General features: G+C 49.0%; 1 protein-coding gene across 2 annotated transcripts in view; it reads right to left on the reverse strand.

The window, feature by feature from the left end:
• SZT2 (SZT2, KICSTOR complex subunit) overlaps nt 1-15,516 on the reverse strand; it is an 83,375-nt gene that overhangs the window by 4,607 nt on the left and 63,252 nt on the right. For both annotated transcript variants that reach the window (XM_027838185.1, XM_027838184.1), the window contains 6 exons: nt 11,289-11,368; nt 10,555-10,680; nt 10,206-10,408; nt 5,600-5,690; nt 5,429-5,509; nt 2,105-2,179 (listed from right to left, as the gene is read on the reverse strand). In XM_027838185.1, the coding sequence (XP_027693986.1) occupies nt 2,105-2,179; nt 5,429-5,509; nt 5,600-5,690; nt 10,206-10,408; nt 10,555-10,680; nt 11,289-11,368 (656 nt within the window). The remainder of the gene's footprint in view (nt 1-2,104; nt 2,180-5,428; nt 5,510-5,599; nt 5,691-10,205; nt 10,409-10,554; nt 10,681-11,288; nt 11,369-15,516) is intronic.

Genomic DNA, 15,516 nt, shown 5'->3' on the forward strand with positions numbered 1-15,516 from the left:
AGGAGAGACAGGGGGCAAGAGGGCACAGGGCAGTGACCCTGCTGCCCACGCCAGGGGCCTGGGCCGAAGACAGTGCCTGACCAGTGTCAGGGAGAGAGCCTGGCTCATTTCCCAGGACTTGCAGCATGGCCAGGCCTCACTGTCCCAGTCTGTAAAGTGAGGGGAGGGGACTGGATGACTCCTGAGACCCTCAGCTGACAGCAAGGAAGGGGAGGGGACGAGGGCAGAGAACCCTGGGGAGCACTGCATGACTTGAGGGGGGCAGGTGGGCTCACATGGCCTCCAGGAGAAGGTCCCTGGCAAGGGACGTAGGACCCATGAGAAGCCATGGAGAGGGGAGGCCCCGTCAGGCGTGGGGGCTGGGCCTCACTGCAAGGCCTCAGAGGTGAGTCTCAAGCCAATGGAGAGCCAGGCACATGGAGGGAATGTGATGCTCAGATTCCTGCCCCAGCCAACTGACCACATTCCCTGCCTCCACTGGGAAACCTCATCACCCTCCAGGTTACTCAGGCATGATGGAAGGTTCCTAAGCAAACTCTGATGGAATCAGGGCTTCAGGGGGAGGGCAGAAAGGGGCTGGACCTGACTTTGGATAGGGTTTTAGGCTGAGCAGCTGGAGCCGGAGCTCCTGAAGAGCAGGTCATCGTGAGAAGAATAGGGTGCTGGACGTGCCCTGCTCAGGGGCACTGAGGCCGGCCTCTGCTGGCCTGTCCTGATGGGGTAGGGCAGAGGACCTTCACAACGTGTCACGACAGAGCCTCAGGACCCACTTCTGATGACGGGGCCAAATGATACTGTGGGAGGGAACTCAGAAAGTGCCCCCCAGGGCTGGGAAGTTTTGAGCATGACGTACAAGGTGAGTCTCCCTCCCTGATGCTTGTGGGAGGGAAGATAAAAACCTGACTTGGGGTCATTCCCCAATCGATAAACAGTCAAAGGATACGAACAGGCAGTTCTCAGGTGAAGAAATTAAAGCTATCTACAGTCATATGAAAAAATACTCTAAATCATGATTGATTAGAGAAATGCAAATCCAAACAACTCTGAGGTACCACATCACACTTATCAGATTGGCCAACATGACAAAAAAGGAAAATGATAAATGTTGGAGAAGATGTGGGAAAATTGGAACACTAATGCATTGCTGGTGGAGTTGTGAAATGATACCATTCTGGAGAGCAATTTGGAACTATGCACAAAGGGCTATAAAAATGTGTATACCCTTTGACCCAGCAATAGCACTTCTAGGGCTATATCCCAAAGAGATCACACAAATGGGAAAAGGACCCACATGGACAAAAATATTTGTAGCAGCTTTTTTTGTGGTGGCAAAGAATTGGAAACCGAGGGGATGCCCATCAATTGGGGAATGGCTGAACAAGCTATGGTATATGAATGTGATGGAATACTATTGTGCTGTAAGAAATGATGAGCAGGCTGACTTCAGAAAAGCCTGGAAAGACTTGTATGATCTGATGCTGTGAAGTGAGCAGAACCAGGAGAACAATGCATCCAGTAACAACATCGTGTGATGACTGACTTTGATAGACTTAGCCCTTCTCAGCAATGCAAGAATCTAAGACATCTCCAAAAGACTCATGATAGAAACTGCTATTCGCATCCAAAGAAAGAACTATGGCTTTTCAATGCAGATCGAAGCACACTATTTGCACTTTTTTTTTCTTTTCCTCTTTCTTGTGGTTCCTTCTATTGGTTCTAATTCTTCCTTACAACATGACTAATGTGAAAATTTAAAAAAAAACTGACTTGGAGTGTGAATAGTTGGCTAAGAAAAGTGTCTGAGAATGGTGGCTGGCCAGGGATGGAGCTCTCTGAAGAAGGCCTTTCCTAGGCACCTTAGAACATAAGCTCTGGAGGTACATCCTCTGCCTGTTTCCCCAGTGCCTGGCACAGTGCTTGGCACACAGGAAGTGACTAATAACTGGTCAGCATCTTGCGTATTCCTGGCCCTCACTCCATCTTTGAGGGGCTAAGGGAAGGGAGCTTGGCTTGCTCTCTGCTCGTAACACCTCGCTTCCAGAACCAGGCAGAAAAAAGAACCTTCCCCTTCTCCCTCCCCCCGCCCCCTTGCTGCCCACTGTACCTGGGAATTGACAGCCTGCCCCATGGGGATGCGGGAACACTCCAATGCATACTGCTTCACACAGAAGTAACAGCCCTGGGAGGAGCCGAGAAGGCAGGGGTTGAGGACCACGTCTGTGCCCTCCCCATGTCTGTCCCCAGACCTCCAGTCTCTCTGGACTCTCCCCTCGTCCCCACCCCTCCCCCCATCCAATGAGTCTGAGTCCTCTCCATCTGTCTCCTCCCCCCACTCACGCAGCTATGACCTTATTTCAGGTCCTCTTCACCTCCTGCCTGACTTACCCCAACTGCATTCCCTCTTTCCAACCAACACAGCTGCATAATTATTTTCTAGGGCCTGGGTTGTGTGCCCAGGCTGTTTCCCTGCCGCCTATCAAACACACGGCCTGGCCCAGCACTTCATTGCCCTCCAGAATCTGACTTCAGGGCCTCTTCCCAGCTTTATTTCCGATGACTCCCCATCTCTCACACCCCACCCCAGCCAAAGCGGTCTATTTCTGCTCCCCTGAATTGGTGTCTTTCTGCCGCCACAGGCCGCCCCCACAGCAAAGGCCCAGCCCCTCCTCATGTTTCTTTCCACTCTGCCTCTGCTCACCCTGCTCTGTCCTGAACAAACTTCCCTTGATTTCTGACCTCTTCTATCTGGCAGCTCCTCCCAGGTGCCGAGGCATCCCCAGGCATTCTCTCCATACTCTGTTGTGCCTCTAACACAGTGAGTTGGGGCAGGGACTCCCCACGGCCACTTCCACTGCCCAGCCTCGACCCTGCCTCCTGCCATCTCCCATCACTGCTGCCTCCTGAGAACATGTCCGTTACCCAGTGCAGAGTATGGAGCCCATCCCCTGGGAGCCCATGAGGCGTTCAGGGCCAGCTCCCGGTGCCCTCTGCTTACCCTGCTACCCTCGTACGGTGCCCTCTGCTCACTTTCTGCCCTCATGTGTCTCCTGCCACGCCACGACAGCATCCTTTGGGCCAATGTAAGCCTTTTATCACTCCGGTGCTTTGTCCTCCCTGGGACCTTCAGTCCCTCCACCCTCAGCTCTTTCCCAGGTCATCACTTCTGCTCTGGCTAGTAACAGCCAGCAATTACTGAGTGCTTTAAGGCTTGCAAAATGCTTGACGTATGTTATCTCAAGTGGTCCTCACATCAATCTTGGGATGTTATTAGTCCCATTTTATAGATGGTGAAACTGAGGCACAGAATGTTGAAGCAAATTGTCCAGGGTCACAAAGCTAGTAAATGTCTGAGGCTGTATTTGAACTCAGGTCTTCCTGTCTCCAGGTCCAATGTTATATTCATTTTATCAGCCGGCTACCCTTCCTAGGCTACACTCTCTTCTCTTCCCAATTAGGGCTCCCTCTTTTGAGTCCCATGTCACCCCTCCCCCCCACGTCTCTCTCAGCTCACAACCCCACCCCCCTGGCACCATCCCCTATTCTCTCCCCGACTCTGGAAGGGTGGCCCCTGTGATCTTGGAGATCGTCCACCCCATCATCCCCGGGATCTCACTGATCTTCCATCTCTCCCTCTAGACGAGCTACTTTCACACTGTCTCCAAACACCCCCATGTCTCCCAGGTTCTCAAAAAGCCCTCCACTGCCTCTGACATTCCTGCTAGCTACCCGCCAAACCCAGCCCTTTTCTCCCTCATCCTCCTTTGCGTCTCTGACGCCATGGATGACCCTATCCTTGAGCCTCTCTCGTCTCCAGGTGTTCAGGCCCTGGCTCTCTCTCCTCCTCCTCCTCCCTCTCCGCCTCCTCTGCTACGTCCTCACCCATCTCACACCTGCTAACTGCGGGTGGCCCCCGGGGTTCCATGCTGGGCCCTCTTTTCCCTCTACACTATTTCACTTGGTGATGGCATCAGCTCCCAAGGATTCACTTATCATCTCTATGCCGATGATCCAAAGATTGACTGGTCCAGGCCTAATCTCTCCCCAAATCTGCAGACTCAAATCTCTAACTGCCCGCTGGGCATCTCCAATTAGATGTTCCACACATCTTGAGCCAAACACTCCCAAAACTGAACTCGCTCTCTTTCCCCAAGAACCTTTTCTTCTTCCCAACTTCTATTACCAGCCAGGGCTACACCCTTCTCTCAGTCACCCAGGTTTGCCATCTCCCACCCCCACCCCCCTGCCCCTTCTCTCCTCTGACACAGCTTCCACCCTGGTACAGGCCTTCACTGCCTCAAAAGCCTGGGCCATGGCAATGACTGCTGCGGGGGGGGGGGGGGGGGGGATGTCTGCCTGCCTCGATCTCTCCCCACTGCCCTCCACCCTCCATTCAGCCACCAAAGGGATTTTCCTAAAGCTCAGGTCTGATCGCCTCCCCCACCCCTCCTCAGTAAACTCTCATGGCTCCCTATCACCTCCAGGAACAAATATAAAATCCTCTGCCTTTAAACGCCCTCCCTAACCTTTCACTCTTCTTATACTTTACTCTCCTCCATGTAGATTATGATTCAGCGACACTAACTTCCTTACTGTTCCTCGCACACAATGCCCCATCTCCCATCTCTGTACCCTTGCACTGGCTGTGCCCTACTCCTGGAACTCTGTCCCAAATGGGCTTATGAAGAGTTGGACACGATCATACAAGAATATATACAGAATGTAAGGTCCTCATTGTCGTCGTCGTTGTTGTTCAGTCGCATCTGACTCTTCATGACCCTATCTGGGGTTTTCTTGGCAAAGATATTGGAGTGGTTCCTTCTTCAGCTCATTTTACAGATAAGGAAACTGAGGCAAACAGGGTTAAGTGACTTACCCAGGGTCACACTAAGTGTCTGAGGCCAGATTTGAACTCACAAAGATCAGTCTTCCTGACTCCAGGCCTGGTGCTCTATCCACTGTGCCACCTAACTGCCCCAAAGGTGCTTACAAACAAAAAGTTTAATTTTTGTCTCATTATCTCCTGTGCCGACACAGTGCCTGGCTATAATAGGTGTTTCACAGATTGCTGTTGATGGCCAAAGCCTGCCTCTTGGACACCTTATCTTCTGCAGCTGAGCTCAGGCATGCCTCCTCTAAGGAGCCTTCCCTGACTGCTCTCTCTTTCCATCTCACCTGGAGCTCACCTGTGCCCTCCCATGCACTGTGCTTACTACTCGGCACCAGGCCCCATCCTGCGGACTCAGAGTACAAAGACAAAAGGCTCCAACCTGTGTGTGAGTTGTCCACAACAGCTGTTCACCTGGGAGGGCTGGGTAAGGCTCCATGCTGTGTCCTCCCTTTGCTAATCCACTTTCAGTTTGACGACAGAGACTAGGACAGGCCAAAGCAGACTGGGGGTGGGGGACAGCAAGCTGTGCCCAGCACTCACCTGGAAAGCCAGTTCCATGAGTACAATGCCTCCAGGCAGAGCCCGCTGCAGATAGTAGGTGGTGATGGGGGAGCTGGCACTCTGAGGGAAAAGGAGGCAAGAGTGAGGCTCTCAGCTGGGCAGCCCAAGTTCTCTGGAGGATGGGGGGAGGGTGGCGGTGGGGAGACTCACCTTTGGGCTCCCATCTGTCTTGGTCTTGGGGCAGGAGAAAGAACCTCGACCCTCGGTGCCTAGAATGGCCATGGCCCGGAGCCGGCTGGTGCTGAAACAGAGCAGGGGGAGGGGGTGGCAGAGGTTGGAGAGATGGGTGAGACACCTACTGACCTCTTCTCTGAATGGCAGGAACCTCAGTGTAGATGGACAAGAGGTGGAGGAAGGCAGCACGTGGAAGAATGCCAGTGTGTGCATGGATCAGTGGGGGACTTGACCCACATGTTCAGTTTACTATAAGTTCATGTACCTGGGAAGGGGTCCTGGTCACTCTGAAAGGGGGCTGCAGCTTCCAGGTTTAGGGAATGAAGTCTGAGGGAAGGGTGGCTGCCTCCAGTCTCCTCCACTCACTTGATGAAATCACAGGATTTCAGGTAGAGGTAAAAGAGACCAGGAGCTGCTGAGGTTCAGCCCCTTTGAGACACCGAGTGGCCACATTCCCCAAAACTGTGGGTGATGAGACCTCATCTACGTGCAAGCAGTAATGGACGGGAGGCGGGTGACCCGGTGACCAAGTGTTCGGAGGGGTCTAGACACACTCACCACCCTTCCTTGATGTAAAGGTGTTTTCAATCAACTTGACAGAAGGGAAGCAGCGTGTTATATTTAAATCAGAGCTGGGCTCAAAATCCAGCTCTGCCACTGCATGACTCTACGGCCCTGGGCAAACCAAATGATCTCTCGGGCTCCTGGGTTCTGGCTTCATTTGTGAACAAGGGTTAGGCCTAGATGGTCTCCAGATGGCCTCTGAGCTCCAATCTATTCTGATTCAATGATCTGATGAATTAGAGGGCGGTTGGCTGGAGGCATTAAAAAATATGAGCAAGCTGAGTCACCCCGGCAGTAGAGAAGAGAGCCGAGGCAATCTCTTCCTCTTCCGGCGAAGGCATCTTGTAGTGGAGCAATTCTTTAGGAAGTAACACTCTGTCGAGCAGAGAACAGTGGGACCTCGAGCAGACACGTAAGCCCAAAAGGAATAAAGCAAGGACACAGATTATCAGGGCAGTGCTGCACGACTGAGTTGGTCATGTGTCCCTTACCCATCTGCCTTCCACTTGCGAGCTCTATGAGTGTGTCCATTCTTCCCAGCGATGCCGCAGGCATTTGTGGGAGAAGCACCCCAGGCTTATGGGAGAGAAGCTTTGTGGCCATTACTGTTTTTTTTACTATGCTGTTTGCATAAATGTCTTTTCTTTGATCTGTGTTCCCTGGTTGACTACTGAGTGGGACTCGTGAACTAGTTTTAGAGATATGGACCCAGAACACCTTGTTGTCTCCCTAGACCCAGAGAGATTAAGTGGTTTGTCAGAGGTCAAACAGGTAGTAAACAGATAAACTAGGATTCAAACCCAGGGCCACTAACTACATACAGATCCTAGGTCTCTTTTCACCATACTACCTTCACTAAGAACAGCCTACCAGACTAATATGATCTTTTTTGACAGGGTAACTAAGTTAATGGATCAGAGGAATGCTATAGTTTTCCTAAATTTGGGCAAAGCTTTCATAAAGTATCTCATACTGTTCTTATGAAAAAGGTGGCGAGAAATGGACTAGAAGACAATACAATCAGATGCATTTAGAACTGCTTGACTAGATGGACGTTCAACGTCACCTTGGCAGGAAGTCTCCAATGGAGTGCCCCGGGGGTCTGTGCTTGGCCCCGTGTCTGTCCAATGATTTGGATAAAGGCGTAGATGGCATAGTCATTAAACGTGCATCTGACACAGTGCTGAGAGGAACAGCTAACACCATGGATGACAGAGCTTTACACAAAAAGAATATGACAGGAGAGGGGAAGAATTTATGACCAAACAAGAGAGAGACAGAGAGAGAGAGATCATGATGAGATGCAAAGTGGATGATTCTGATTATATTAAATTAAAAAGGGTTTGCAGAAACAAAACCAATGCAGTCAAAATTAGAAGGAAAGCAGAAAGCTGGGAAACAATTTTTACAGCAAGTATTTCTGATAAAGGCCTCATTTCTCAAATATATGGAGAACTGAGTCAAATTTATAAGTATACTGAGAAATGGTCAAAGGATATGAACAGGAAGTTTTCAGATGAAGTAATCAAAGCTATCTATAGTTATATGAAAAAATGTTCTAAATCACTACTGATTAGAGAAATGCAAATTAAAACAACTCTGAGGTACCACCTCACACCTATCACATTGGCTAACAGGATACAAAAGGAAAATGATAAATGTTGGAGGGGATGTAGGAAAACTGGGACACCAATGCACTGCTGGTGGAACTGGGAACTGAACCAAGCATTCTGGAGAGCAATTTGGAACTATGCCCAAAGGGCCATAAAAATGTTCATACCCTTTGAGCCCAGAATACCACTAGTAGGTCTATATCCCAAAGAGATTTTTTTTAAAAAGGAAAAGGACCTATTTGTACAGAAATACTTATGCCAGCTCTTTTTGTTGTGGCAAAGAATTGGAAATTGAAGGGATGTCCATCATTTGGGGAATGGCTGAACAATTGTGGTATATGATTGTGATATGACACTATTGTGCTATAAGAAATGGCAAGCAAGGATGATTTCAGAAAAACCTGGAAAGGCAAACATGAACTGATGCAAAGTGAAGTGAGCAGAAGCAGGAGAACACTGTACATAGTACCAGCAATATTATATAATGACCAATTGAGAATGACTTAGCTATTCTCAGTAATATAATGATACAAGACTATTTCAAAGGACTCATGATAAAAAATTCTATCCACCTCCAGAGAAAGAACTGATGGAGTGGAGTCTAAATGCAGACTGAAGTATACTATTTTTCACTTTTTTGGGGGGGTGTGTTTTTTTTGGTCTGTGTTTTCTTTCACAACATGACCAATATGGAACTATGTTTTGCATGATCGCACACGTATAACCTATATCAAATTGCTTATTGTTTCAAGGAGTGGGGAGGGAATGGGAAATGAGGGGAGGGGGGAGAGGAGGGCAGGGAGGGAGAGAATTCTGGAACTTAAAATTTAAAAAACAAATGTGAAAAATGGTTGTTACATGTAATCAGAAAAAAAATATTAAAAAAAAGAACAAAAAAGGCAAGACATTAGGCTGAATCTGAAATGATGCTATGCAGTAGAGAGAAATGTCTTATACTCGGGTTCAAAAAACCAACTTCATAAGTAGAAGATGGTGGAGACTGGATGGCTGGACAGATTGTAATATCTGAAAAGGATCCAAAGATGTGGGTGGGTTGCCAGCTCAGTGAGTCACTAGGGTGGTGGTGTTTGAAAACCAGAAATAAGCCAATTGGTTCTTTGTTCAAATAAATCATTGAAAAATATAGTAAAAAAAAAATAGAGAAATGTATTTTTGTCTCAAAATAAATAAATTTTGTCTGGCTGGCTCTCCCACACTGCTCCAGGGGTTAAGGCATGAGCTGGACCCAGGACTGGAGAAAAGAAGCAGTATAAGCTTCAGCAGAAGGTCTCCCATGGGAGGGTCAGTGCCTGGGGCCAAAGAAACTAACATGGAGACAGGGAACAAACACTGGGTTTGAATTCCAGCTCTGCTCCCTGTGTGATCTGGGGATGTCGTTTCTCTTTGTGGGTTGGTTTCCTCCTCTGTCAAACATTTGAGCTGGGCTAGGGGGGCCCAGGGTAACCAGATCTAGGACAGAAATAGTTTTAATCCCGAAGTGTGCCTTGTCCTAGCAGCAGTAGGCTTTGGATGCTATCCTGGGCCAAGTGAAGGGGCGAGGGCTTCTGGGAGGGACACAGAGAATTCCCAGAGCCACGGGCAAAAAGCTTCTTACCAGGGGCAGCTAGGTGGCACAGTGGATAGTGTTCCGGCATTGGAGTCAGGAAGACCTGAGTTCAAATCCGGCCTCAGACACTTGACACTTACTAGCTGTGTAACCCTGGGCAAGTCACTTAACCCCAATTGCCTCACCAAAAAAAAACACACAAAAAAAGCAGAAAGCTTCTTACCTAGGGTAATAAGTGAATGAGGGAGATAACTCTCAATTGAGAAATGAGCCGGGTCTCAAGGACTGGGGGAGCCCATTGCCTCCTCCTCAGATGAGAAAGCTCAAAGGCCCAAGAAGAACCCATACTGACCTGGCACTAAAGGTCTCAGGGCCTGGCCACTTGAGAACGAGCCAGGAGGTGGGGCATAGAGTGGCCAGGGTAGAAGGCCAAGGGGAAAACAAATCATGAATGGGGACAGCCCCTTTCCATGCCAGGAGCCAGAGAGAAGCTCACTGAAGGAACAGGAGGTGAGTGAAAGGTCAAGGTAGGATGGTCTGAGGCCCAGAAGAAGATGGGAAACATGCAGATATGGCATGAAGGGGTGCATGGCCTCACACTGGGGGACCAGGGGCTGAGCAATAAGAGCCAGCATTTACAGAATCCTTTAAACTCCATTTGTGTTATGGAGATCAGCTTATCTAAGGCTCAGGACAGAGGAAGGATGAAGATGAGGAAACAAAAGCTTGGAGACATGAGGAGACTAAGCAAGTGTCCCTCTGAGACTGAGGCCGCCCTGCATTCGGGAGTCTGTGTGGACGTTCCAGACAGTGTGTGTATGTGTGTGGGGGGGCTCACCTGCGAGTGGGCGAGGGGGGCCGCAGCTGCACCAGAATGAAGCCTGTGCTCTGGAGGTACTGGACGTACTGCAGCAGGAAGGTCGAGCTCAGCTCCCAGAGCCACGGTTCCTCTCGGGCCCCAGGGATGGGCAGCTCCCCAGCCTCACAGCTCTGAGTGGGCTCCCGGCCTCCACCCCCTGACTCATTAGAGCGATGGCGGCGCTGTGGGGAAGGACAGAGGTCATAGCTCCTGTTGGGCCCTGATGAGACCCTTCCCCCCTCCCACTCCACACGATGGGGCCCATCTCAGGACTCCATCCTCTGCTTCATCCCCTGCCAGAGGCGTGTGGGGGTGGGACAGGAATCACCTTTCCCTCAGTGGGTGCTGTGGGCTCAGGGGGTCCGTGTTGCCAGGAGGCTGGGTCAAAGAGCAGGGCAGTAGCACAGTAGTGGACCAGGCGCGAGGACTGCTTCAGGGTCTCCAGCTCCCCAGCCTAGGGAGGAACATAAAGGTCACTTGAGGTGTCCCAACAGGAGCCAGCCCTGAGGGGAGGGGAACTGTTGGGAAAACACCCAGGGAGAATTCTTATGGAAAGAGTCAGGCAGTTGTCCCCTCCTATCCCAGTGAGGACTGAGTCAGACAGAGAGGCCAGGGAGGCCTGGACACTCCCTACAGTATCCACACCATGTTTGTCTCCCTCCTAGTATAATCCCACAAAGTCCTATTGGTTTGCTCAGGTCAGAAGGTGATAGAAGAAGCCTAGAGCCAGTAACCTGCCCAGCAGGGGCCCAGGAGAAGAGGCAATACTGGGAGAAAACATCAGAAAAGGGGGCAGGCGAGCTGCTCCAGGAGATGGTGAGGGAACCATCCCTGAGCCACCCCGCCAGGAGAAGAGGGGTGAGGGAATCATCCCTGGCATCCATGGAACAGGGGAGCCATCCAGAGTCAGAAGAAGATGGGGACAAGGGGTAGCTGTCCCCAGAAGTCCATGGAAGAGAGGAGAAATGAGGAGCTCAGATAGAAGGGGCTCAGATACATCCAAGAGGTCACAAGTGGTGAGAGCCCTCAGGCCCTCTCACCCCCATTCCCTGAGGTGCTCACACTGATGGGCATGTTGGACTGGGCAGACCTCTGCTGCCAGGTCACAAAGAGATTCTCCATCTTCATTTGACGCTCCAGCTCTGGGGGAAAAGGAGAAATATCAGCTCCTGGCCTCTTTCACAAAATTTCTAGATCTTGGCGGTGAAAGCTGCCTCAAGGGCTGAGTAGTCCAACTTCTCCCTTGTACCACACCTCTCCTAATAGCCATGGGGAGCCTACAACACCCAGAGGCAGCCCAATCTACTCCAGACACCAGCCACTCTTCAGCTTACTGGTGCTACCCTACGAGACCACACGGAACAAGGCCGACTTCCCCTTCACATCATCCCTTTCCTATCTAACCTCTATATGGCTGCCGTAGCTAGTGCAAGACCACAGGCCTGACTGACCACCCTGCAGTGAAATGTAAATGTAAAAGTAAACCACAGATAAATGCACAGATGAATAAAATAGTAACAAAACTCATTTAGATGGACAAAGGGCTAGGATCTCAAGGGAAATCATGAAAAAGCAGGAATAAAGGGAGAACTGCACTTCACGAACTGACCCAGTAATCATTTAACTTGTTCGGGACTGCCCCATCCCCACCCCTACCCCACATACTAGATAAGCAAGAATCAGAAATAAACCTGAAAGTATAAACTATTTGGAGAAGAACTCCTTATCTAACATGCACCACGTAGAAAACTGAAAGGCAATCTGGCAGAAAGAGGGTTTAGACCAACACCTTACACCATATGCTCCAATGAGCTCATAATGGATATGAACAGTGAATATACAAGGTCTTATCCTATTTTTAAAAACTGAAAAGAACAAGATGAGGTACCTTTTACAACTATAACTGGGGAGAATTCCTAACAAACAAGAGGAGGGCGTAAAAGATAAAGCAGGTCATTCTGATGACATGAAGTTACTTAATATTTACCTTTATACATGGTGTTTTCTAACCAGTAGAATGTAAGTTCCTTGAGGGCAGGGACTATTGTATTTGTCATTGTGTACCCAGACCCTAGCAAGGGGCCTTGCTATATCTTATAGCTCAATAAATGCTTGCGAAACCCACTGAACTGCATCATTCCCCAGCTCGGCCGGTTTCTTCTGGAGATGCTCCAGCTGACCAGTGTATGCTCTAGAAGGCAGCACCCAGGAAGGAACACAGCTCTCCACATGAGGCCTTAAGCGGGCAGCTTGGGAACTGAAGCCCTTCTTCAAGCAGCCCAGGAAACAAACAGTCACTCATCTCAGTCTACAAAAACATTTCACTCTCTTGCAGACAAATTATGAGCCACAGCTCCTCCACCTTGGGACTCATGAAGTTGACTTTTTGAAACAAACAAACAACTTGACGTAAATCCCTATTAAATTTCATCTGCTAAGATTCAGCCTCATGTTCTAGTCTGTCAAGACCCTCTGATCCTGACTGTCCTGCAGGATTTGTCCCGCAAGCGCAGCGCCGTCTGCCAACATGCCTTTATCCAAGTCACTGAAAAATACATGCCAAGGCCTGGGACCATGCCTTAAAGACCTGCCAAGTGGCCTGCACACCAATAATGACCATTTGATGGGTCTGGCCTTTCAGCTAGTGTGGAAGGCACACAAGTGCCCAGCCACAAGAGCACTGTGAAACACTAGGTGCTCTGCTGAAATCTAGATCGACAGTCTTTTCCTGACTCAGTAACCCTGTCAATAAAAAGGAACTGAGATGAGTCTGAGCTGACCTGACAACACTCAAGTTTCTACAGTGCCTGAGGTTTGCAAAGCACTTTATGTACATTATCTGTCTTGCTCTGGATTAAGTGGCGTGACGGTGTCGTGGATACTGGACTCAAGGGTCCAGGAAGACATGGGTTCAAATTCTATCTATAGCTGTATGACCCTGGGAAAGTCACTGAACCTCTTTCTGACTTAGTTTCCTCATCAGTAAAGTCAGGGTATTGGATTCAATGGTCTCGAAGCTCTGGATCTAGGACAACATGAATCTAAGCTTTTGACTCTTTGGGCTCATCATTTTCCTTTCTAGCGTTCATCCCTTTAATAATGCCTTCTAGAATTCTACCAGGAGTTAAACTTAAGGTCAACGGCCTAGGGTTTCCAGGCACTGCTCTCTCCCCTTCCTTGAAAACTGGGACAACGTTTGTCTCAGAGGGCCTCACTCAATCTCAATGATCTTCTAGAGACCACTGTGGGCTCAACAGCCATATCTTCCATTTCTCAGAATTTAGGACAGCATTCGTCTGGCTTAGGGGACGGACTTGAACTCGAATGAGGGCAGCAAGGTGCTTCCTTTTGCTGTTATTCATTCGTTCAGTGGTGTACGACTCTTAGTGACTCCGTTTACTACAGCACCAGGCTCTTCTATCCTCCATTATCACCCAAAGTGCGTTCAACCTCATGCTCATTGCTTCCACGACACTATCTAGCCATCTCATCTTCTGCCATCCCCTTTTCCTTTTGCCTTCAATCTTTCCCAACATCAGTGTCTTTCCCAATGAGTCCTGTCTTCTCATTATGTGGCCAAAGTAGTTAAATTTCAGCATCAGTATTTCAGCTTCCAGTGAACAGCCTGAATTAATTTCTGTATTGACTGATTTGATCTCTCTGCTGTTCAAGGGACTCTCAAAAGTCTTCTCCAGAACCACAATTCAAAAGTGTCAATTCTGCAGTGCTCAGCTTTCCTTACAGTCCAACTCTTTTAGCTACACATTGCTATTGGAAAATCTATAGCTTTACTATACTGACCTTAGTTAGTAAGGTGATGTCTCTGCTTTTCAGTATACTGTTCAGATTTGCCACAGCTTTCCTTCCAGGGGGCAAGCTTCTTTTAATTTCATGGCTGCATTTGCTGTGATCTTTGAGCCCAAAAATATAAAATCTGACATTGCTTCCATTTCTTCTCCCTGTATGTGCCAGGAAGTGATGGGACCAGCTGCCAAGATCTTAGCTTTTTTTTTAAAACGTTAAGCTTCATGCCAGCTTCTACACTCTCTTCTTTCACCCTCATCAAGAGGCTTCTTAATTCCTCTTCACTGTCGGTCATCAGAGTGGTTTCATTTGCATGTCTGAGATTGTTGATATTTCTCCTAGCAACCTCAATTCCAGCTTTTGACTCATCCAGCCTGGCACTTTGCGTGCTGTATTCTGCATATAAGTTACATAAATGAGGTGAAGATACACAGCCTTGTCAAGCTTCTTTCCCAGTCTTAAACCAATCAGTTGTTCAATGTTCGATTCTAACTGCTGCTTCTTGGCCCACATACAGGTTCCTCGAAAGACAAGTGAGGTGATCTGGTACTCCCATCTCTCTGAGGACTTGCCACATTGTGCTGTGATCCACACTGTCAGCAACTTTAGCGTAGTCAATGAAGCAGAAGCAGACGTTTTTCTGGAACTCCCTTGCTTTCTCCCTTGGATTAGGGAAAAATTGGCAATTTGGTCTCTACTTCCTCTGCCTCCTCTTCTGGTAATTCTCAGTTCACATATTGCTGAAGCCCGGCATGCAGAATCTTAAGCATAACCTTGCTGCTGTGTGACATGAGCACAACGGTTTGGTAATGTGAACATTCCTTGGCATTGCCCTTCTTTAGGACTGGGACATGAACTGATCTTTTCCAGTCCAGTGGCCACTGCTGAGAGTGCAGCACTTCACCAGCATCATCTTTTAGGATTTTAAATAGCTCAGTTGGAATTCCATCCCCTCCACTAGCTTTACTGCTGGCAACGCTGCCTAAGGCCCACTTGACTTCACTCTCCAGGATGTCTGGCTCGAGATCAGTAACTGACTGAGGTGCTTTCTTGTGATCTCCTTAGTTAGCTTGATACTCTGGTTGACAAGCTTGGTGACATCCCTTACTCCTCACTCTCACTCATCCCATACAGCCCATTTGTTGCCACGTCTGGCTGTTTTTATCTCCACAGCATCTGCCCACATAGCCACTTCCCGAACCCCCATCACTTCTCACATGGACCACTGTCATGACATCCAATCTGGTCTCCCTGGCTCAAGCGTCTCTCCATTCAAATCTGTGCCACAAAACTGCCAGTGATTTTCCTAAAAGAAGATCTGGTCATGCCAGCCCCCAACTCGATAGACTCAGGTGGCACCCTACTGCCTCTAGGATCAAATACAAACTCCTCCGTTTGGCATTCAAAGCCCTTCACAACCCAGCCCCAACTACCTTTCCAGCTTTATTGAATTTTAATCTCTTTACACACACTATGATCCAGCCCA

Source organism: Vombatus ursinus, unplaced genomic scaffold (assembly GCF_900497805.2).
Source record: "Vombatus ursinus unplaced genomic scaffold, bare-nosed wombat genome assembly UNPS02014825.1, whole genome shotgun sequence".
NCBI classification, from domain to species: Eukaryota; Metazoa; Chordata; class Mammalia; order Diprotodontia; family Vombatidae; genus Vombatus; species Vombatus ursinus.